This window comes from Fundulus heteroclitus, chromosome 5, assembly GCF_011125445.2.
Source record: "Fundulus heteroclitus isolate FHET01 chromosome 5, MU-UCD_Fhet_4.1, whole genome shotgun sequence".
Classification (NCBI taxonomy): Eukaryota; Metazoa; Chordata; class Actinopteri; order Cyprinodontiformes; family Fundulidae; genus Fundulus; species Fundulus heteroclitus.
Window position 1 is genome coordinate 27494026 of NC_046365.1, and position 24002 is coordinate 27518027.

General features: G+C 39.9%; 1 protein-coding gene across 1 annotated transcript; it reads left to right on the plus strand.

Moving 5' to 3' along the window:
* On the plus strand, positions 1-23733 carry shoc2 (SHOC2 leucine rich repeat scaffold protein). The gene is made up of 9 exons (XM_036137332.1): positions 1-94; positions 6437-7504; positions 9285-9422; positions 9611-9741; positions 9886-10074; positions 12333-12455; positions 13945-14082; positions 19445-19562; positions 19978-23733. Exons 2-9 carry the CDS (start codon positions 6805-6807, stop codon positions 20184-20186), a joined length of 1746 nt encoding a protein of 581 aa, XP_035993225.1. The 5' UTR covers positions 1-94; positions 6437-6804; the 3' UTR covers positions 20187-23733.
* The last annotated feature ends 269 nt before the right edge of the window (positions 23734-24002 follow it).

Genomic DNA, 24002 nt, shown 5'->3' on the forward strand with positions numbered 1-24002 from the left:
GATGACGCAGTTCAGTGTTCGGGGTAGAGGGAGGGAGCAGCAGTGTAGGAAAAGAGGAGGAAGCAGCTAGGATGGCGGAGTCACACCTCTGAAGGTAAACCACTTATTCTACCACAACAACAATAAAACGTTTTCGTCCCTAAAGCTCGTCTTGGCCACGCTCCGCAGGTGTTAATCTCACCGTCGTTTCGCGGAACTCGTTTTAGCGCTAATGTGTCATTTTCCGTTGGCGAATACGAGCGCACTCTTTTGTTCAGCTTCGGAATGGCCGCTGTTTTTTCGGTCTTTTTCTTCTTCTTTTTCAGTTTTTTTTCCCCTCCTCTCTCCCCCTGCTTGTTTTCTTAACGGAGCCGGCGCTCGAATACAGCTGGTTTGCATATAGGCGGGGGCTAGGTGTCTCCGCTTACCGTCCAGCGGATGCTCTACGGCTCGGCTGTCCGCTATCTGCGCGCACAGCTGGCGGTTAGCAGAGATTTCCCCTCTCGGGCGATCTCGCTCTGCGCCCGAAAAGCCGCTCCGCTCCGCTCGGGCCTACGCTAAATAACCGCTTAGCCCCGAGAGCAGGCTAGCCGCTTATGTTGCGCGGACTTATCACCCCAGACATATTCCCACCGGGCACATATGTGCATTCTGGTTCGTGTTGTCACCGTGTGTGATTATACCGCTCGTCTGTTTCGGGAAGGTTTGTCGTTAAATTCCCATTAGCGGGCTGGGCTAAGCTGCTCGCTAGCTAACGCTAGCAGGTTAGCGGTCTGTGGGCACAACTGACGTTTTCGTCGCTGTTGACGCTCAGTTGTTGTTATTTCCTGCCTTGTTGTCAGTGATTCCGACAAGCTTTGCCTGTAGCGGTGCGTTTAATTTTAACATTCTCGTCGGTTTCTGTGCATTATGGTTGCTTTCCACGTCTGTTGTTTGGATGGGTTGTTTGACAACTTGGCTAAAATACTAATAACGTAACATGTGGCGTTATTATAGCTCATACCGCATTATTGCTCTCTGTGGCGGTGAGCCCGCAGCCGTCTCTAATGTCTCCACCTTGCTTGTTCACGTTTGGGCCGAGGATTTAATCTCTAAAGGCGACTTGACTTCTCGACCCGTTAGCCACCGATTTGTCGGTACGGCGTTTCCAAGAATGGCCCTCAGAAAACAGCTGCCACATCACCTCTGTGTTTTTTTTCCCCCTAATTTCTCCTGGGGCCTGATTATTTCTGGGATGAAACTCACCCCCGTGGACGTCGGTGCTGTTAGATCTCGGCGTTTCATTCCTCCGGATCCACTGCCACTTTTGCTGCACTCCAGATTGTTTGCTTTTGACACACGTGGGTTTATGCAAACCCTGATTTTTATTTTTGTTTTGTTTTTTTTATGCTGCTTGGTGCGCATCTCGTCTGGCCACAAAAGACAGTAAAACGAAGCTCAACAACGGAGCTGGGACCCACTGCAGTGTCATAAGCAGATGGGCAAAATATCCTTAATGGAAACTTCATTACTGTGTGTGAGGATGTCAAAGTAGCTCTTTATGGTGGTGCTGTGGTAATGTTGATGGATGCACATTAGCCTTTTTTTTTTTTTCTTTGAAAAGCCGTATTTGACTTCGAGCCTGATATCTACTATGGCCTAAGTGGTTTTCACATCGCATAATGATATAAGTGCTTGCAAGGCTTGATTACTTAGATGTTCCCTATGTATTCAAAATCTTGGGTCAAAGACAACAGTTATCTTTGTGCACCTATATATCATTCCATTGTACAATTGTCACTGGTTGTTTGGTCATTTCCCGATAAAAGGAAAAACTATTGTTTCGAGATGCATCAATCAGCTACAGATTATAATCTGCCTTGTCTTCCTATGAGCAGCTCTGGTCGGTTATCTGCGGTTCAATTACTAAAAATCAGAATCTATTTTCGTGTGCAATCGCATGCACAAAACTAAAGGACGTCACCATTTCCAGCTTATTCGTGTGTAAAACAGCAGCGTGTACTGTTATGTGCTTCTTTTGAATGTAGTAAAAATCAGTTATTGACCTTTTTTATAGATAACTGGGGTCTAAACCTGTAATTCTTTTGATGATTTGATTTTTATTTTTGAGAGAATCAAATCCACAACCATTGTCAAAGAACCTGCAGCCCTTTCTGCTTCATCTGTCATAGTCTTTAGAAAACAAACGAGCCGGAATATCAGATCCTGGAGGACAACGGACATTGGTGCTTGTCAGGAATCGTCTGATCCGTGCGTCTCTGGTAGTGAAGGGATTGTGTCCCTAATTTAGCTTTGCAAAGTTTTACATACATTTTTTTTTTTTTGTCCCTTGCCCTCTTCATGGAGCCTTTCAGGTCTGATAGCTGAATGGCTAAACTCATGCTTAGGGGTGGTGCTGATGCAATGTCAACACTCCATGGGCCATGTTTGCTTAGCAGCAGTAAGCTGATGTGAGGTTATCCTAAGTACATTTAACAGCTTTTCTTGACCCCGTTGTGGAAAAGTACTCCAATGAACAGGTTTGGTCGGTTTACAGACATCCAAAGTCTGTTTATAAAAGGTCCAACTTAAAGGGATGGTTCTGGTAAGAAGTCATCAGCAGTCAGTATCTTACATGCTCTATATAACTCTTATGGTCTCTTCATGCTGTTAAAATCTGGATAGGCCGTACCCAGAAGCTGAAGCTAACACCAAGTCTGACAGTGTACTCTTTGCCATCCTAAGAAACCTTTTTTAGTTGTTTTAGATGCCACAGTTTATGCAGATGCTTTGTTAACCCTTAAACCGTAGTAACTTAATGCTTTGTTATGGATGGTTGCTTCCACAGAAAGCTGAAAATTATTTACACAGGAAATGGGAGGGTAATCTTTCTCTGTGAAACGCGTACTGAGAACAGAACATGTAAAGTGTTTTTGTTCGGAGCATATACCTTTTGGAATGAAATGAGTCCAATAGCATAAAGCTGAAACCAGTATAATATTTTGGCTTTTAACACTTCTTTGCTTTTTATATGATACTGTTGGCCTGACCAGAATCGCTTCTTCCATTCTCAATGCTTGTTTCAAACATGGATTTGATTATTCCTGCACAGAGATACATTACATCCCTTTTCCAGTGTGAACAACCATCAGCTCTGGTGCAGACGACAACCTGACAATGGTGTAGTGACACTAAAAGTGGGTGAAACAGCATTTTTTTTTGCAGAGCTGCCATGTTTGGGATTGTTGTTGTTTAAAGACCATAGTAATCACGTTTGGTCTTGGCCCAATCTTAGTATTGACTTTTGGTTCAGGTCAAATTCTGAATTACTAAGATTCCTACAGAGTTATGTTCTCAAGGCAATTCCGATGTGCCCCTTGGCTTTTATGGAGTGTCGTCTTTTTTGGCCGTTTATTAGCTACTTGTACAAAACATTAGTCTACAAGGGAGGGGGGAAAAAAAAGCACTTTGTTATAATGATGGCAGTGTGTCAGGGGACAGAGAGACCGAGACTACAACCATAAAAGGAAGTGGCTTGCACAGCTACGTCTGCATGGTTGCAGCATTCGGTTTGGCCTGGTTATGCTCACTAAAACATACTAATAACTAAGTACGCAGCAGGCACCATTCCCACCGCCAACTCTCCGTTTCACCGCGTTTATTTATGACAAGCAAAAGGCAGCAACGGATACCTTTCTATTGTTTACAGGACACGCTGTGTGATACGCTGCCATGTAAGGGGTACATCTATTGACTGAACATTTCTTTCACCCCAAAGGTCATATGACTTTGTGTGGTGTGGACTTTGCGCTTTGAAGGCCTCTTCTAAAGATTACTCTCAGCAGTTCCAACCTTTTTCTCTTAGCTCAGATCAGAAGCCAAACCTGTTTCGCTCTCTCTCGCTCTCTCTCTCTCTCTCTCTCTCTCTCTTTTTGCAACAGCTTAGCTGGTGCCGGACAGCTTTACTCAGTCGTCAAGGCGCAGCAGACTACAGCAGACACTAAACAGAGATAAGCAGCCAGGGCGAAACTGGTTTGTTCGAAACGTGGATGACCAGAAGGGTGTGTTCTGTCTCGCTATGGAGAGCGACATACTAAAAAGTTTGATTGTGCCCGACGTCGGCCGGGCGGCGCTTGATTGAAATTAAGCTGGTGTCTTTCTTGGTCTTGCAAAGCACTTTCAGTGTTACATATAGTGAAACTGTTGCGGTCTTGATTTGTTCATCTGCTTGGGTAAAAGACAAATGTGTCTCGTTGAATTTGGATTTAAAAGACAATAAAGTCCGATTTGCTTTCACACTTGAAAACCTCTTGAACCGCAGATGAAACAGTTTGGCAGATAAAATGTTGCTGAAATTGCCACAAAATTGAAGCGCTTGCTAAATGTATGTTTCAGCAATCATCTTCAGTTTTCGATACATTGCCGTATTTTTCGGACCATAAGGCGCACTGTGAATTAACGTGTCAGTGTGTGTCCATGTTCACACACAAGGCGCAATAAATATTCTTCCCAAGTGTGTAATATCACTCTGCCCCTCCGTGTACACAGCTCTCTCCTGAGAGGGAGAGCTATCCGTCTCTGTCGGGGAGGACAGAGTAGTTGGACTACACTGCCCTGTTTCTAACATAAGGCCAAAATAAACTTTACTTTTATTGAATTAACTTACTGGGTGCATTGTTGCTAGCATGTACTCCGGGTGTTTATAGTGTGACACAGCGTACGCGGTTGTAAATATTAAGCTCTGCACGTAGGACTTGTATGCGCACAGTACGCACGGACCTTCGCGGAGTGAACTACACCCCAGCATGTGGCTTCCTTACATGAATTAACTTCTAGTTTCGACATTACAGTCAGGCAGTCTTGTAGACAGCTCAGGGGTCCGATGAGGTAATGACACGGTGTACCCTAATGCTTCAAATATCTATTGAGCTAACCAAAGTCGTACTTACACGTTTTAACAGATTTTTGAGCGCATTGAACCACATAAAATCAGTCAGTAGTTATACATAAGGCGCACCATCAATTTAGGAGAAAAATTAAGGATTTTAAGTGTGCCTTATAGTGCGAAAATACGTTAGTTGATTTTGTATTTGTAAAATATTTTGTGTAAAAGATGTCACAGATAAACTTATTTAGTTGATTTTCACAACTATATCTCCCTCACTTGTTCTTTCTAATTAAGAAAGCTGGAAACTTTCTGACGAATACTCGCCATTTGCCTTTCCAAGCTTACCTAATAGAGATATGATTAGAGTTAGACTGGTTGAGTTTGGAGCTTTGTTATTTAATTTAATTTAATTTGAATTAAATCAATTTATCGCCCAGCCCTATTTATCCTAAAGGAAAACTATATGAAGCAAAGCTTTAAACTTATGATTTTTAGCAGATTCTAAAAACTAATGTATAAAGTTTTTAGAATCCGTAATTGAAAATAATTGAATTTTATTTTCAATAATTGAAAATAATTGATTTTTTTTTTTTTTCTTGGAGGTAGGGGCAGTGTGACACCACTGGTGTAACAGATTAGTTGCTGTGAAAGAGAATTTTACTGATCTTAAAACAAATGCAAAATAATTAGACATCACATCATAAACCCTATAGGACATAGAACATCATCTGAAGTGAAATTTCCAAAAGACCACCAACATTTCAAAATCGAGAGCGATTTCAGTCTGACAAACGTTGATGGTTCAAAAGGATAAACCAGAGCATCTTTGCTGTGTTTTGTTCCTTCTTGTAATCTGCTCAAAAATGTCTCTCGTAGGGCCGGACGATACTTCAATAACGATATATGTCGATCGATAGACGTATATAGTATATCGATGATATAAAAAAAGTTCAATAGTTTTCCTTCCTTATGCATTTTAGCCATGTAGGTTAATATTACATCCTTCCATCCAATCACAAACGCAGACCCAGGAATGCTGTCACCAAGCCCCGCCCCTTCAAAGAGTTCAGAGAGCAGGTGTTTTTTCTTTTTTTGGTAAAGGGGTAGGTTGAATAAATGGTTGGGTTTGAACTCAGTGTTTGTGTGTTCTGTATCTAAAAATAGGTCGCCAAGAAACAGCATGAAATGGTCAGGGCTGCACGTAAAATATATGTTTTGAATTTGTTGATAATTATCGATGTGATTTCTGTTTTATCGATATGCTTTCTTTCTATATCGTCCAGCAAAGTGGGACTTTTTTAACCCAAGCATCGGCCTGTTCCTGTCAGCAGCAGGTCCCTCTGTGCATCTTTGGTTGGAAACTAATATTAGTTGCATATGCGTAGGAAACGGATCAAATTTAGTGTCGTTCTTTTACTTTTTACAAGACACCAGTTTGCTTCTAAGTAATCTGCCAGAAAAGTTAGTTGGCAGAGATCAGACCCAAAGCCATTCATCTGCTGAAACTGAGATATTAGGGATGTCTATGAAGCAGCAATACATTAACAAAATGTTTTTTTTTTTTTTGTTGTTGTTCTCTTTCTCCAACAGTGTATTTTGGATGGACTAAACCATCTTTGGCGCGCCCTGCAACCTGAAGCAACTTCTAACTAACAGACCTGGGATTGTATGCAGTTTTAAAGACTCAAGCATGTGTCCTGTAGATGCCACAGGTCACTTGCTCCGCAGGCGTATTTCCCCCACTCTACTTTAGCAAAGGAACAAAAGTCATGAGTATCTAGAAAGCCTTTGGGTCGGGGAGACCTTCTATTCAAAGTGTAACCCTAAATGTGTCGGCCTGCATGGGGATGTTTATTTTTAAAGCTTCCTTGACTATCGGCGTCCCTTTGTTTCTTAACAAGTAAGCTAACCAGAGAGAATCCCATGCCCGTCTCCGCTGGGGTGCTGATATCGTCAACATGAGTAGTACTTTAGGCAAGGAAAAAGATTCGAAAGAAAAGGACCCCAAAGGCGGTCCGGCGGGTAAAGAAAGGGAAAAAGAGGCCAAGACTTTATCCAGCTTAGTCAAAGACGGCGGCAAAGAAACAAAGACCAAAGGGAAAGATGCCAAAGAAGGAAAGAAGGACACTAGCAGCTCAACACCGGGTGTTGCCTTCTCCGTTGACAACACGATAAAGCGGCCAAACCTAGCGCCGCCGCGCAAGAAATCCAGCAATGCAGAGGTCATCAAAGAGCTCAATAAGTGTCGGGAGGAGAACTCAACGCGGCTGGACCTCTCCAAGCGGTCCATTCACATGCTGCCCACCGCTATTAAGGAGTTGACTCAGTTGACAGAACTCTATTTATACAGCAACAAGCTCCAGAGCCTACCGGCTGAGGTGGGCTGCCTGTCGGACCTGGTCACTTTGGCCCTCAGCGAGAACTCCCTGACCAGTTTGCCCGATTCCCTGGACTCCCTGAAGATGCTCCGGATGCTCGACCTGCGGCACAACAAGCTCAGAGAGATACCGCCCGTCGTCTACCGGCTGACCTCTCTGACCACGCTGTACCTGCGCTTCAATCGCATCACCACAGTGGAGAAGGACATCCGCAACCTGTCCAAGCTCACCATGCTCAGCATCCGCGAGAACAAGATTAAACAACTACCAGCAGAAATAGGTAGGTGTGGCAGACGCTCGCAAAGACGGGTTAAAGGGGCGGAACAAACGGGTAAGAGTCGAGCGGGTCGCATCCGCAGATGAAACTGTGAAACAGGATCTGTGCTTTCTGGATAGTATGGAGTTTGATTGGAATATTTTCCTCTCTATGCTAATTAGGGCTGAACGATTTTTGAAAATAATCTAATTGCGATTTAATGCAATTTTTTTTTCAGTTTAATTTTTCATGTTTTTTTAAACATATACAAACAACAAATCATTTTGTTTCCTCGCTGTGCGGATTAGTTGCTAAAAGACCCGCAGCATCTAAACTCAGAGCAGAAATGATTGCGTTCTGCTTACAATATATTTCAACCAAAATTGCAATTTTGACTTTTCTCTGCAATAATCACAAGCAACAAAAATGGCGTCTAAATAAAGACGTTTGTAAACAAGGACTTTTTAAAACAAGAACTTTTAATGTTTCTATTAATCAGAATATTATTCAAGAGAACAGCTTTTAATTGATTTAGACATCAATCCTTGTTGAACATAAAGTGCAACCAACAAGTAATTCTATGTATTAAACTGATTGACCTGTACTTAATGCTATGTATGATTATATAAACTCTAAAACAAGTAATAAAATTAGATTATCTCACTGCTGCAACTGTCTTTCCTTCCATGTGGAGGCAAACCTACTTTAAACATTTTACCAACACCTAATGGACGCGTCTAATTCCCTAATTGTTACATAGCCAAAAATTGCAGACTCTGCGATTTGGAAATTGCGTTTTTTAAATCGCGATTATATTGAAAATGCGATTATTGTTCAGCCCTAATGCTAATGTTCAGTTCGTCCTCTGGTCTCTAGACTATATGTCTGTCTGTCCGGCCATCTCTTCATGTCGGGTCTCTACAATCTCCACTCATCCAATCTGTCGAGATCTACACTCCGTCTCTCAACCACGCATTGAAGCCGTAGTTTTTACAGGTTCTATATCAAAGCCTGACCTCTGAAGGAACATCTGCTATAAAGTTTCACCTAGTAGACGTATTTTAGGAGTGGGTGATACGGATTTTAATTTTTATCACAATGTATTCTGGTTCTGTTGTGATTAAAAATAAAGCTTTTTTAGGAAACAAATTCATTATAAACACAAATATGGTCCTTCGAAAATCAAAATAGGGTTAATCAGGATACTTGCTACATAAAGAAGTATGATTTTCCTCTTGGATTTAATGATATTTTTGAATTTATTTATATTTATTGACACTCTCAAGGAACCAACAGCGGAGAAAATGGCAAACATAATCTTAATACTGATGATTTTTGGGGTTTTCAGACAACGTAATAATAAATTGGAATTTATAGCCGTCAACAAAAATCCAAATTCTTATGTTATGACATTTTTTTCGCTATAACATTAAAACTATACGAGAAATACCCACCCCTAATCTATTCACTTTTTTTAAAAAAGCACAGAAATTCTTCTGATAATTCTCGTAAATTGAGTTTATAAATTGTTGGATTTTGAAATACAAAGTGTCAGAAACATGTTTTTTCTGACTTCCTTTTATATAATAGCTGTTTTTATATAGATAACAGTGTTTATCATGTGTTTGACCAAACTCATTCTGTGTATAACACTCATCAGCGTTTTGTTCATGTGAATCCAGATACCAGAATTCTAATCTTTGCCATTGTATTGTGTGCATCGTCTGCTTGTATAGCTAAAGTTGCAGCTTTACCGAGTTGCCAGTCGAAGTTAGTTGTGAATTTGTTGTGGATTCTTCTGCAGGGGAGCTATGCAGCCTCATTACCCTGGATGTTGCCCATAATCAGTTGGAACATCTACCAAAGGAGATTGGAAATTGCACACAAATAACCAACCTTGACCTGCAGCACAATGAGCTCTTGGACCTCCCAGAGACTATAGGTAATTTAAGGGTGGCATTTGATTTTGAATGTTAATTTTTTTTAAGTCAGTTGTATTCAGTGTGTGTTTTCAATATAAGATATACATTGGTTCTGTTTTCTTTGTTTTCAATATTATTAGTCTTTAAAATCAAAATACAAACCTAATACATTATTTGTTACATGTTTTTTTTTTTTTTTTTTTTCCAGGCAATTTGGCAAGCATAAATCGTTTAGGACTGCGGTATAATCGATTGTCAGCCATCCCCAAGTCATTAGCCAAATGTCGAGAACTGGAGGAACTTAACCTCGAAAACAACAACATTTCAGTATTGCCAGAGGTAAGACGAGCGCAGGTTTTCGCCCCTAAATTGAACAAGAAAGATTTAACATGTCAACCGATGGCTTCAGATTTAATATCTGTTTGCTCAAAAAGTTTTAATTTGCATCATCCAAATATTTGTATTTATTTTTTTGTACGGCAGGGCCTGCTGTCGAGTTTGCTAAATCTGACCAGCCTTACACTGGCGAGGAACTGCTTCCAGTCGTACCCTGTGGGTGGGCCATCCCAGTTCTCCACTATTTACACCCTCAACATGGAGCACAACCGTATCAACAAGATCCCGTTTGGCATCTTCTCCAGGGCCAAAGTGTTGAGCAAGCTTAACATGAAGGTACTTTGGCTTTTCTAAGATGCTTTAATTATAAGATTCATAGAAATACAACTTCAGGGTTTATGCTTCACCCTTTCCCATAGAAAAGGAAAACATGTCAGAAGCGACACTTGTCTGTGTGCCTTGATCAGTCTCTCATAAGGTTTTAGAGAAATCTTCTTTACAACACTGCTTCAGTTTGTTGAGGTTGGCAGACGTTGATTTCTGCCCAGCCCTCTGAATGTCCGGATCGAGGCGATGCGGCATCTCGGTTTTTGTTTTCCCTTCTGGTTTAGATCTGTTGTTTTGTTTAAGAAGTTTGTGTTGTTGACGACCAAGCTTTATATCTCAAATAGGTGGCCTCGCATTTGATCCTTCAATACTTTGGTGTAAAGTCGAGTTTATGGCTGGCTAGGGCTGGACGATACAGTACAAAAGGATATTGATAAAATAGAAATCATATTGATCGATGTTGATAATTATGCAGCCCTGGCCATTTTCTGCTGTAGCTTAATTACCTATTTTTAGACAAAGAACACACAAACACTGAATTCAAACTCAACCCTTTATTCAACCAACTTTTTACCAAAACTGCAAGTTTAAAAAACAAACAACATATGCTCTCGGCACTCTTTAAAGGGGGCGGGGCCTGGTAATGGGCGCGTTCCTGTGTCTGCGGTTGTGATTGGTTGGGAGGCTGTAATGACTAGTATAAACCTACATGATGGGCTAGAATGCATGGTGCTGTGTAGTATAACTACACCTCTCACCTTTACTCTCTTCTGTTTTCCAGGAAATTGTACCAGATTTCCTGTAATTCCTTCAGATTCTTTAACTTTAACATTTAACATGCTGAGACATGTAAAGACCGAGGTGTGGCTCTTAGTCTTTCTTTTTTTGCAACTTTTCAGAGTATTATGGTCATGTGGTAAAACTCCTAGGAAGATGGACAGTTTCAGTTGCTTAGAAAATGATTGGAGTGATAGACTTCAAATATTTGAAAAGAATTGGCCTTTTAACTGCTTCCAGATTGACTGATGGCATTACGTGGCATATTTTCCAGCCAAGGCGTCTGCCGAAACTCCTGCCTTTATGGAGTGGATCAGCCATCAGCACCTAGCTGATACCTTTACTATTAAATTGTATGGAAAGGCTGACTTATTTTTTTATAAACAATTTTTTTTTGCCTTTGATTTTCTTTGTCATGTGACTAGACTTGAAGTGGTTGACATAATTTAAACCTTTAATTGATTTGACTCTTTTTGTGAGATCCAACACTAGAGAAAGCGTAAATTTCAAATTGACATTTACATATTTAGATTAGGTATATTTTAATTTTTTAATAAATGAAAGCTTGATGTAGTGTCCTTTTTTCCTGGAAAGGCAGCAGCTCAATTCATTCTCCAAGACACTGGGGGGCAGTATGGGACCTTAATATTAGTCTGTGAGCTATTGTGATTTACTGATTGCTAAATGCTCATTTTAAAACCAACAGTATTGATCTTCCACATTGAACACCAAGCAGTAAATTTATCCTGTTGGACTAGTTTTATTACTTGGTTTGGTGGGTTCAGTCTTGTTTTTCCTCAAATCTTGTACAACGACAATCCCAACCCTCAAAGAAAGAAAAGATCTGCAGTAATGCTCCCTAACATGAGCTGACGTATCGCTTCCTCACAATCACTGCTGGATAAATGGCCTCCCTTCAACATCTTAAAAATAATGATTAAGCAGTGAACATTTGTGACGTTTTCAGGTGAACATATACAACTTGAATAGATGATGCACTGAAACAGTCAACGTGTGTGTTCCTTACTACTAATATTTTCTATCTAAAATCACTTAAGGTTATCAGTACTTTGTGCATTTGGCTCAGATAAAGGATTATGAGGTTATAATTAAGCAGAACAAAGTTCAGTGGTTGATCTTTGTTCCTTTAGCAGGACAAAGATATACTTAGTTGTTGCTTTTTTTCAGCTAAGTAAAGAATGTCAAAGCTCTATGAAATCCTTGGATAAAATTTAAGTTGGTAGGTTATCTTTGTTTTTTAAAAAAAAAAAAAAGGAAACTGACATTATGTCTCTTCGAGCTGTGATCTGATTTCTCTAAAATGTTTTATGCCTGGTTTCATTTCTTTGAAAATATTTCACTCAAGCATTGTTGTTGTTAACTGCAGGTAGCATGTATGCTAAAATGTTTTGGTCTGCTCAGCTTCTTAAAACCTGCAGTCCTTTTGCATTCACATGGGTGTTTAAATACAATGTTGTTGCCTCCCTCAGGACAACCAGCTAACGGCTTTGCCGTTGGACTTCGGCACATGGACCAGCATGGTTGAACTTAACCTGGCCACTAATCAGCTGAATAAAATCCCAGAAGACATCTGTGGGCTTCTCTCTTTAGAGGTGGGCCTTTAATTCGTCTTGTAGGATTTTTCTTCTGATGTAACTGAACCTTCAAGCTAAAATTAAAATTTTTCTAACTCGGAATCGATTTTGAATGTATGGTTGTATAACTAAACTAAGAAGAAAATGTTATTTATAGAGCCTTGCAAAAGTAGTCACATTCCTTGAACATTTTGATAATTTTCATGTTACATTAAAGCCACAGATTTCAGAGGTTTCTATGAGATCCATTAACAAAAGTGAAAAGAGAAGCACACGTTAAAAAAAAATAAGCCTGAGAAGTGTTGTGTGCATTTGCAATTAACCCTCCGAGTCGAGCCTTTTAGGTTCTGTCTTTACCGCCTTTGCTCATTTAGGGACTGCATCTTTTGCTCATTCTATGAAAAGCTCCTCAAACTCAGTTGGATTGCATGGAGCTCAGCAATCCAACTGAGTTTACTCTGAGGAAGGATTTTCAAGATTTGCCACAGATTCCCAGTTGGATTTAGGTCAGGACTTTGACTGGGCCATTCTGCACATAAATGTGGTTTTATCCAAGCTGTTCCTTTGTAGCCCTGGCTCTATGTTCAGAGCCGAAGATGAACCTCTACCTCAAGCTCAAATCTTTCACTGAATTTTTTTTTTCTCGGGTTTGTCCTAAATTCAGCTCCATCCATTTTCTAATCAAGCTGACCTGCTTAATAAAAGAATGTCGGCCGATAAATCGACTGGCCGATATTTTGGGCCGAAATTTCCATTTTGTCTCGTATCGGCCGATATGTGCTTGTGTTTGCCGATCCATTAGCGCATTAGCAAGAGAATGCGGGATAACTTCAATATTTATAAGTTTCTTACCTCAGAAGACATTACACCTCTAAACAAAAGACCCGTGCAGTGTCAGATGGCAGATAACACTGGTGTAATTTCAGCTTCTCGCCAGAGGGGGCAAACTTTTTTTGTTTGACACTTGTGTAATGTTTATTATCATTGTCATTTTTATTATGTAAATGAAACAAGACAAAACAATATCGCCTTCAACAAAACAGCACTATGTATCGGGTGTGTGTTTACCTGATGTTAAAATTATCGGCCTTTAATAACCTGTATCCGTCGATCTCTAATCTCAACAGCACGATTCTGGCACCACCATGTTTCACTATAGCAATGGATGTAATAGGGATGATGCGTTTAGGATCATGGGCCTTATTCAGTCACAGTGTTTTGCATGTTGGCGCAAAATCATAATTTTGCTCTTATTTTACCAGTTCTACAGAAAAAAACCCCAACAACAATTAAAAACATTAAAGTTTGTGTGTATAAGGTGATAAATGTACATAATTTAAGGAGTATGAATGTTGTTGCAAGGCATCGGAAATATTTACATTTGTGTTAAATTGTTACGTCTAGGCAGCTTAGTTCTTAAGATTTCATTATTCTAGGAGTAGAAATGTATTCCAGACTGTCGCCTGAGGGCAGGCGTTCATTTTGAATTACTTTTCTTGTCTTGCAGGTATTAATACTATCCAATAATCTTCTGAAGAAGCTACCGCACGGTATTGGAAGTTTGAGAAAGTTGCGAGAACTTGACTTGGAGGAAAACAAGTTGGAGTGTCTACCGCACGAAATCGCTTACCTTAAAGATTTACAGGTAACTTTTCCAGATTTGCTTCTTTAACCACAGTTGTGGTTTACTTTGCGGTAAGTCAAGCAGGTTTTGCTACTAATGGATATATTATTTATATTCCTCTCGAGTAAGGACGTCAAACATTACGAATAAGAACTAATTTCATCCAGGATCAGTAGATTGGTTTCACATAACAAAATAAAATATACCAACTTTCACTTCATAAGATTTAATGGTAAAGATTAGCGGACATGTGGTCTTACATGTTTGATCATCATTTCAGTCGGCCACCACAGTTGGAGAAATGGATAAAGCTCTATCGGTTCCTTAGGATGCTCTCACATCTCATTTGCTTGGTTCTTGGGTTTTTGTCGGGTTTTTCTCCACCATCTGCTGCAGAACTCCTTGTTCTCGTCACTGAAGGTAGCATTTCATAGTGTGGTCACCATGATCCAGAGTAAATGTGGGACAATTTGGATTACACTGCACGAAGGGAAAAAAAATTAAACCTGAAGGAGAATTGAAAATGAAAGGACATTTTCATTAAAAGCATCATGCGTACTTACATTATTATAAGAAGGTAAAGATGCACAAAGTTACCTGAGATGCTCATTGCTGTCTTAAGGTGTGTTTCCACTTCAGGAATCGGTTTAGTTCTGTTTTATTTTTAACTGCTCTAATATTCCCAACATGTTTTTCAGTGGTCTCCTGCTTTAAACTCTTCCACAAGTCTCGTTTTAATTGTAAATCAATAGCATTTTGTATTTATCTTTGCAATTCTAACATTAAAACCTCTAACAATTAATGGCATTAACAATTAATGCCGTCGGCTAAATCAAGTGCGGCTGATTATATCCCATCAAAACCATTTTACGGGATATAAACAGGTATTGTTTCAGTGTTTTACAGCATTTGTGTTCATAAATGCAAATTAAAACAACCGTAACCTCCAGGCGATCATTAACCACTTTTGAAGTTTGGATGGAGCAGGCACATTGCAGCTGGCCAGAGCCACCTGTAGCTCCACTTTGCTTTCCCCCTGCTGCAAAAGCAATTAAAAGAAGAAGTTTCTAAAACTAATTTAAAGTTTTTGACAGTTACATCCTTTCATACAGTTTGAGGTGACTAACTAGGCTGTAAAGTGTGATCGCTGTGTCAGAATCGGTTATAGTTTTATTGCAGAAAATCATGGTTTCCTCTCGCTGCTTCTCAAACTCATGGGTCTGAGGAGGTTTTCACACTTTTAGTTGGTTTGCTTAAGCCCAAATCAGTCGGTGAGTTTAACTTGTAACTTCTCCCGGGGGTTTGGTTACTTTTCACACAATGAAAGCTTCAAGCCAACCAAAAACCCGCCACTACAAACCACGCTGGAACGTCAAATCTGTTTATTTATCAGATGTGTCCAGGACGAGCGTACCGAATGGAAATACAGGAAGTAGATATGCGTACAGAGCAGAAAAAACAGATAATTTATTAATATCAGTAGTTTATTTCTCTGTGTTTCATGCAAAATGATCTGAGAAGTAAACCAACTGATTTTTGAGATTTCTTGAAAGTTGTATGGGGCTTTACCAAAAAGACGCACATCCATTGTGTATTAGTTTTACTGTACTGCATCCCACGATGCACTGCATACCTGGCTACAGGAAGGAGTTTGGCTCAAGCTTAGCAGCTTAAATCTGCGTAGGATCAAGGGTGTGATCACAGTCGTCATAAACAATCAGGTCTAGAGTTCGTTTGGAGCCGTACCGAGACATTCTCCAAATGGTTTGTTTTATACGGACTAAACAACTCTGGTGTGAAAACAGCCTGAATCTGAACAGTTCCCTTAAGATCCGCTCTGGTTACTTTCCACTAAGTGTGGAGTGTCAGTCGTTGGCTTTGAAACCGTAACCTCTCTAGGGCAGTCTAAGAATAAGAAGTATTCATCTGATTTTACATTTTCGATTTGCACTTTGATTTGGTGGTTCTAGGCAGAGATCACTGATGCTGAGGCAGCAATACCCCTCCGGTAGGAGGGACCGTCTCAGCATCACTGGATGTAATCAAGTAAACGGGCCAGTTTTGGAGCCTGCATTGTAAACGCACACAAAGGACAGTGGAATAATAGGGTAGTATTGTCGGACCAAGCCTTTGGTGCATTGAGATCCTGATAGTTTGTTGAGGGTGGTGCGTGTGTTTAAGCAGCAATTCATCAGCTTGATTTTATGGCAGTCGGGAGTCTCTGATCGGGGGAGAAATAAATCCTTGGTTTGTGGCCAATGTGACTTTTGTGTATTATGCTCAGAATAAATCAAAGCGTTTTTCATTATTTAGTCAATTCAAAATATTTGAAGAGAGTACATTATACTACGCTGGATCATTGCAATGTGACCCTTCAGTTTACACAATGGCAACAGAAACTAGATCAGGGGTCACCAACGTGGGAACCAGGCCCCAAGGACCACATGTGGGGCCCTCAAGCCTGTCCAAAAATTAGCACAACCCTCCGGTGAGCTGCATCTAAAATGTTATTTTATTTAGTTGCGCTTCCCTTTTGATCATAGTTGTATTTACATAGATTTAAAAACATGTTTCTATTACATAAGTTAAAGTGAACTTATGTAATAAGTTCACAACTATTTGATTCTAATAGTTTAAATGTCAGTACTGGCAGCCCTTTGTATGACACAGTACTGATGAAGCAGCTCTTAGTGTTAAAAAGGTTGGTGAACCCTGAACTAGATGTAGGTAGATACAGTTATGTCCACAGGTGTTTGGACACTGACACAAGTTTTGTGTTTTACCTGTTCATGGTCATGTTCGTTATCTAACCTTTAATTAGAATATGTTCCACTAAAAGTGCCGACTCAGCTTTTGTTTGACAGTATCCTCATTGAAATTGCATGAAGGGTTTAACAGTTTCAGCTCCTTAACAAGTACTATCCTTTTTTTATTTATTTATTTATTTATTTATTTATTTATTTTTTAAAGGGCTTTTATTACTTGAACAATTGACTCAAAGGCTATTTGGTTTACTACAAGGTGCAAGCCTTAAGAAGAAGCTGGATTGGATTCTGCTTAGAAAACTCAAATGGCACAGAGCTGAAAGAAAGTTCTTTGAACAAATGAAACCCTTGTAGCAAAAAAACTAAGCCTCAAAATGACTAAAGTTGCCAAAGTCTATCTGTCTGCTGCAGGCGCCTGAAAAGCCAACATGCCCCAAAGAAAATACATTTTTTTTCGGCTAACTTCTGGTAAACCTGCTTTGCTCCTTCCCAACTTCATTTTTAAACCCTTCACCAATACTGAAAATGGACAACTTTCATTTTGTAAGAAAATCAGATGCTTTTTGATACGACGGCAATTTATTTATTTTTTTTTTTTTGAAGGCACAGGGTTGTTTATGATTAAGTGCAAAAAACTTGACTTTAATTTTCATGATTATTGCATAAAAAGTAAGGACAATTCTATTCAAATTAGTAGTGTAGATAACACTAATAGTATAAGTGTTAAAATCTTTTATGGAAGTTATCTGCCTTTTGATTAAGTCATATCAATAATTTTTATTATAATTGCTTATCTTTAACGTTTCACTGTGTGCTTTAATTTATCTGTCAGAGAGCTGATGACGCAAATAGATTTTACGTCTGACCGGCAGCTATCATTTTATACAAAAACAAAAACATGAATCTGGCGCGTGCCAAATTTATTTTACAGCAAAACTAAGGATGTGGTTGTTCAGCAGCAGCACTGTGCAGTGATTAACCATAGCAGCAGGTTTGATTGTTACGGGTTCTTACTTTTTTCTGTTCTAATTATCAGTTTCAGTCTGACTCCACCGTAACCTGTGCAATCAGCCACAGTTGTTTCATTACTAGACTGTTTATTAGCTGACTGAGCCGTCAGCTATTTTCTTGCGTTGACCCTAACCCAAAAGGAGTGTTGTGTGGCACAGCTCGAAGTGGTCGCTCAGAGACCGACAGAATCCGGTCACTGGCCTTTCCATTAGGGCGACCATTTTCATAACACCAAAAAGGAGGACATGTAGAATATCAATAAATTACTAAAGTGCACATAGGACTCTGGTATACTCTAATTTATTGTACAGTTTTGAGTGGTTTAAAGATGTTTGCGTAGCTGAATGGGAAAAATATTAATGAAAAGTGAAAAATTGTTGGTTTGTGGTATTTGCATTTATTCAATACATTGTGGTGTTTAAAAAAGTGAAAGTTTTTAAGTGCAGAGTGCCACAAAGCATAACGTGTGGAATTAAATGTGGAAAATCAATTAACTGGTAACATACATAATACCAAATTGCTCTAAAAAAGCCTAAATAACCTGTTATTGTAAACAACAGATTGTTTAAAAAAACACATTGAAGTGCTCAAAAGTATAGCATTTCTAAAGTGCTTCAGTCTTTTGGGGACTTGTCTTCAGTGCCTGTGTGCAGCAGACCTGTCTGTGAGGAAACTCCGCATTCATGTAGCAGCTACATCCCTTTACCTGCCGCACGTTTATTACTTTTATGTTTATTCGTACCCGCACGCCGTTCAGTTGCAGCTTTATCCTGACTGCTTACGTCGACATTGCATCGGCACTGTGCAGAAGTCATGGAACGAGTCTTGACTACTTTTCCTTATAAATTCATGCTCTTTAGTCCATTCAGAACTAAACCAGGTTTTGCGTTTTGACATGATGCTAACTTTCCGTCGATGTCGTATGACGTAGCAGCACGTGGAGCCTTGTTTACTTTTTTTTTTTTTAAACCAACAACAAGAAGATATTCATCTGAGACCGGCCACACTTGGCATCCATGTATTAGCGGGCTAGGCTATCATTAGCGTTAGCCGCCTGACAGGAACACAGTGCACTGAATAAATAATGTAATGAAGATTCGAGGCAGATAATTTGGCCTCGAATCATTCAATGAATCGTGACAACCCTAGCCTACCCTAGTAGCTCTTGAACTAGTGGTTTTGTTTGTTGCCCAAATAAATAAAGGACTTCATGGTCAAAAACAAGCCCAATAGACTGCAACCTGCCACTCATGAAATTTACAAGAGCCTTTAAAAAAGATGGTTATTGATGCCAGCGGCTTTTTATTGGGCTGGCGTAAAGATGTTCGTCTTACTGTGAGAACGAGAACAGAGCCGTAAGACCGCCTTCTGGGCGGAAAGCTGCAAGTGTAGTTTCTTGGCCAGAGACACTGGGGGAGATGACAGACTGCTTAATCTTAGTTTACCATCACAGGGACTTGGGGAAAGGATATATTAAGGTACTCAGTCTGGCTTTATCCAGTGCAAAGCTTTATTCCAAACTTGATTTGTAAGGTTTTCTGTGTAGAGCTGTGTTTTTGTGCTCATATTTCGTTATTAAATGAAAAATGTCCTTTCCTTCATATCAGAAATTGGTGTTGACAAATAATCAGCTGACTACATTACCAAGAGGCATCGGTCACCTCACCAACTTGACTCACCTCGGTTTGGGAGAGAATCTGCTGCAACACCTTCCCGAGGAGATCGGTCAGTATTTTTTATTTATTATTTTATATATATATATATATATATATATATATATATATATATATATATATATATATATAGCCTTTTTACGACACAACGAACTTTAACGTTGTGCCGTTTCATAATATGTGGAACATTAAGATAACAAAGCCTAACATGTTTATATTTCTCACGCTAAACGTTTTATACTTGTGGATCCAACATGTTATTAAAGCTTTGAGGACAATCCCAGTGAGAGTTTTAGAGAAGTGTTGATCTTTTAAATGAAAAATGTGTGTGTTTTTTTTATCATTAAAGCTCTTCAATAAGTTTCAGGTTGACTAACTGGTCCAACAGTGATATATTTTCGTATGAGACTTGCTTATTTAGATTCTAGCATGTGGCTAAATCTCTCTGCCCTGTATTTGTCCTTAAGGCACACTGGAGAACCTGGAGGAACTGTACCTCAACGACAACCCCAACCTGCACAGCCTCCCGTTTGAGCTGGCCCTTTGCAGCAAGCTCTCCATCATGAGCATCGAGAACTGTCCGCTCACCCACCTGCCGGCTCAGATCGTGGCGGGAGGCCCCTCTTTCATCATCCAGTTCCTGAAGATGCAGGGACCCTACCGTGCCATGGTCTGAGCCGAGAGCAGCTTAGCGCCGCGTCAAGCGCAACTCCAAAACCCCCTCGGCTTTACGCTGCGCCCCTTTGCCTGCTTGCCCTCCCATTGTGTGTATCATACACTGTAAAGAAAACAGACTCGCTACAATCAGTGTTGGGGGGGACACATGACAACGGGGGGGGGGGGGGGGGGTCGAGGCACAAGGATCACGTTTTGTTCTCAGTCCTCTGGCGGAAATGAAAGCAAACCTTTGGAGACTTCTGATCCCGGTCATTTAATGACCCCGGCCACCAGAACCCGCTCGCGTTTCATTCCGACTCCTAAAACGAGGGGAAAAAAAACCCCTCCAACGTGTTTGCCAAAACTGAAGATATATAAAGTTTTAATATATCGAGTGACTGTGAGCTCAGAGGCGAGTCCCTCGGCTTTTTAAACCATAATCCCATTGCCAATGTATTTACAGTAATTACAACATCTATTATGTGAGCAAGGATACAATTGTATGCAAAAACACAAAAACAAGTCTTTGGAACTTCTCATTTACTGCTGCTGCTGTAATTTTAAACTCTGTCATCTTAGACTTTTGTTTTCTTTTTTCTTTTTTTTTTTCTTTTTTACATAATCTTTCCTGGTCATAACTTATGTTAATTGTTCCTTGACCCTAAAGAACAAAGGTCTAATGTTTTTTTCTTTTTCTCCTTTTTTTTTAATTTTTTTTGCCTTTTTTTTAAATGTTTCTTTTTTCTTTTATAAACTGTGCCTATGTTTAGAGTGATCCGGTGGCTCATTTCTAAACACAATTCTCCATGAAATACAAAGACATAAATTATTTCAATAGTGTTTTTTATTGCTACTGTGTTCACTTTTTGTTTTTTTTTAGGTGTACCCGTGATGACGTCGTGTCATGCTAAAGCGATAACGGTTGTAAAATATGAAGATCCTTTTTAACAAACGGCAGCAGTATGTGTTCAGCTTTGAGCCTAGTCCTCTATACGTATGATAAATGCCAATCACTTGTCTGTGGAGAGGGACCGCTGGGGGGGGGGCAACTTGGACTTCTCGTCTGGAGTGAGGCGGCTCCTGCTAGGTATTGGGAAAGGTCATGAAACGTACATAGGTGATGAGATAAACGATAGATGTTTTATACATTTATACAATTTCTGGTCGTTGCCTTGGGTGCAATTATTTTTTTTTTTTAGTTCTGTTTACTTGTTTGATATCTCCAGTGTTGGACTTCTTGGCCGTCATCCAGTTGATCATTGACCGACATATCGAGCGTTTATTGAAATACGTTTTTTCTGAGTCTCTGGAGCAAGTTGGAGAGTGTCGGAGCTCGGCAAAGATTTGATAATAAAACATTGACGGGTAACTCATCCATTTTTTTTTTTCTTTTTAAATTCTTTTAGTCTCTCTTTTTTTTTTTGTGACAGGGTGTCATGCGCTTAAACACACAACTTAAAGTACTCTCTTGACTCATATCAGTTTGATTATTTAAAGATATCGTTTGTGCCACACTGTCCCAGCAATGCTGCTGCTTTCATGCACTTTTATTAAAAGATATTGGCATCCTCTGTATTGAGGCGGGCACACAAAAGCCCCCCCCCCCCCCCCCCCCCTTCTCTCTAACCTCGGGGGGCATTTTTACTTTCTCCCCCCTTTTTAAATGGTTTATCATGTAAATTTGTATCAATTAAATATAAATGTTGAGTTTTGCGGTCTCCGGATTTACAAGTAACTTTGGTGAAATTGAATCCTGTCGATTTATTAAAGGATCTTTGTTGTCTTGGGCTGTAAAAAAGAAAAAAAAGGAAAAAAAAAAAGTTTTTAAAACTCCCATATCCTGCTTTCTCCACTGCTTGGAAAAATGGCTTATTGCATTTAAAAGGAGCATTGTGTTAATTTTAAATACAATTTCACAAAGTGTTTTTTTTTTCCCCCCACCCTCAATGATTAAATGTATATTAAGTTAGTATTTTTTAATTTTTTTTTCAAGTGACTGTACATTAAAAATCCCTACAAAAGGTCATTATTTGGATACGTGTTTCTCCCCAGTTCATCAGGTCGTATTTGGGTTTTTTTTGTGTTGGAAGGGGTCCTGGGGTCCACCCTCCTCGCAGCGGCTCGCTGTTTTAGCGGGCCGGGCTCGTCGAGAGGTTGCGTCAGATGTGGTGGGAGGGGAAACAAAAAAAAACAATGAGACGCTGCTTCTAACTTTACCAGCAGAACCTGTTGCTGCTTTTCATTGACTCAACCGTACACGGATCAGGCTGACGGAGGAGACGGGACTAAAAGATCCACTCCCCAACGCTGATGCTTCACCTGGCCACCTGCCCAGGGATTGGCCGCTTTTGATTTTTTTTTTCTTTTTTTTTAACGGTGGGCCTCGGTGGGTTAAACAGATCAAATTGTTCGGACACGAAGCAACACAACAAAGGTGCATATTTGAGCTCAAAACGCAGTTCTAGTACAAGACTGTCGAGAAAAAAAAAGAAAAAAAAAGACAGAACAGTTGTAAAAAGGGCTTTCTGTGTTCACGCTCAACAACACCAGAGGCATTGCATTCCTGGGTTTTATATAAAAGCTTTGGGAGTTTCTTCTCTCTTTTTTTTCTTTTTTTTTTTCTTTTTTTTTGTGTGTGTATTTAAGCTGTGTGGAAAAATGCCTTCAAGTACTCAACAGTGAGATGTGCATTAGGTATGCAGCGTGAGTGCTGTGACCCGTTTTTATTTTTTATTCATTCTCTAGCTTTTTTTTTTTTTTCTTTTTGGTTTTTCTCACGTGCCATGCTGCGACACGTTGAAGACCCAGGACGGCTGGCGGGGGGGAAGCGGAACGATCGACCGGAGACCATTTGTCTGATTTTGTCTCACTCAAAGTTTGCTCATTTTAAATGATGTGACGGTGTTTTGCATACCGGTCCGCCCCAAAATAAGTGCGAGTGTTTCTTTTTCTATTACAGAATCAAGTCATTTTAGCCCATTCTGCTTAGTTTATTTTTTTTTATTTGGTTCCTGCATCTTGCAACTTCACATTTCCTCGCCTGGTTCCTTTTGTACAGGCAACAAGCATGTTGGAACACACCTGACATGGTCTGTCCGCCCGGTTCACAGTCGGGCCCTGTTGCTTGGAGAACTTAGTGGCTGTTCGGTGTACCGGCAAATGCTCCCTTTTTGTATATCGCAAAGGGTCTTGAAGCATTGTGCCAATGCTTTTCCTACTTAATCTACATTGACAAGCAGCCTTAATGGTCTTTTTTTTTTTTTTTTTTTTTTTAATGTGTTTGGCTAATTCTCGTGTCTATGGCCACTGACTGTACTTGATGACAAGCAACTGGACGTTACAATGTAAATTTTATTCTAGTTTTCCCCTCTGTCTTATCATTTTTGTTTTTTTCTTTTACTCTGTACAGTAATCTGTAGACTCGGTATTACAAAATCTGTTATGTGAAGAGTTTTATAAGGAAGACAAAGACTGCATTGGAAGATAATGCCAATATGCTACAAGGTGGATGTGCATTAAGCTTATGTTTCACGCGTCTGTGGCATTAAAGGGGAATTCCACCAAAACCGACTTGCATCGTTGTTTTATGAGGCGAGAGGCCTTTTGTCAACGGAGATCTTTAGTTTAGGACTACTGACTACTCAAACTACCAACCTATCTGTTGGTAGTTTGAGTAGTCAAATCGTTAACATGCCCGTTATCTTTTTAGAGCAGGTTCTAGAACTCTTTATTAGCCGTACCAGCTCAACTACTAAGGTTTCCAATCACTCCCATACCCAGAGGCATTTTAAAACCGAAATCACAATATCAGTTCAGATGAGTGCATTTTAATTGT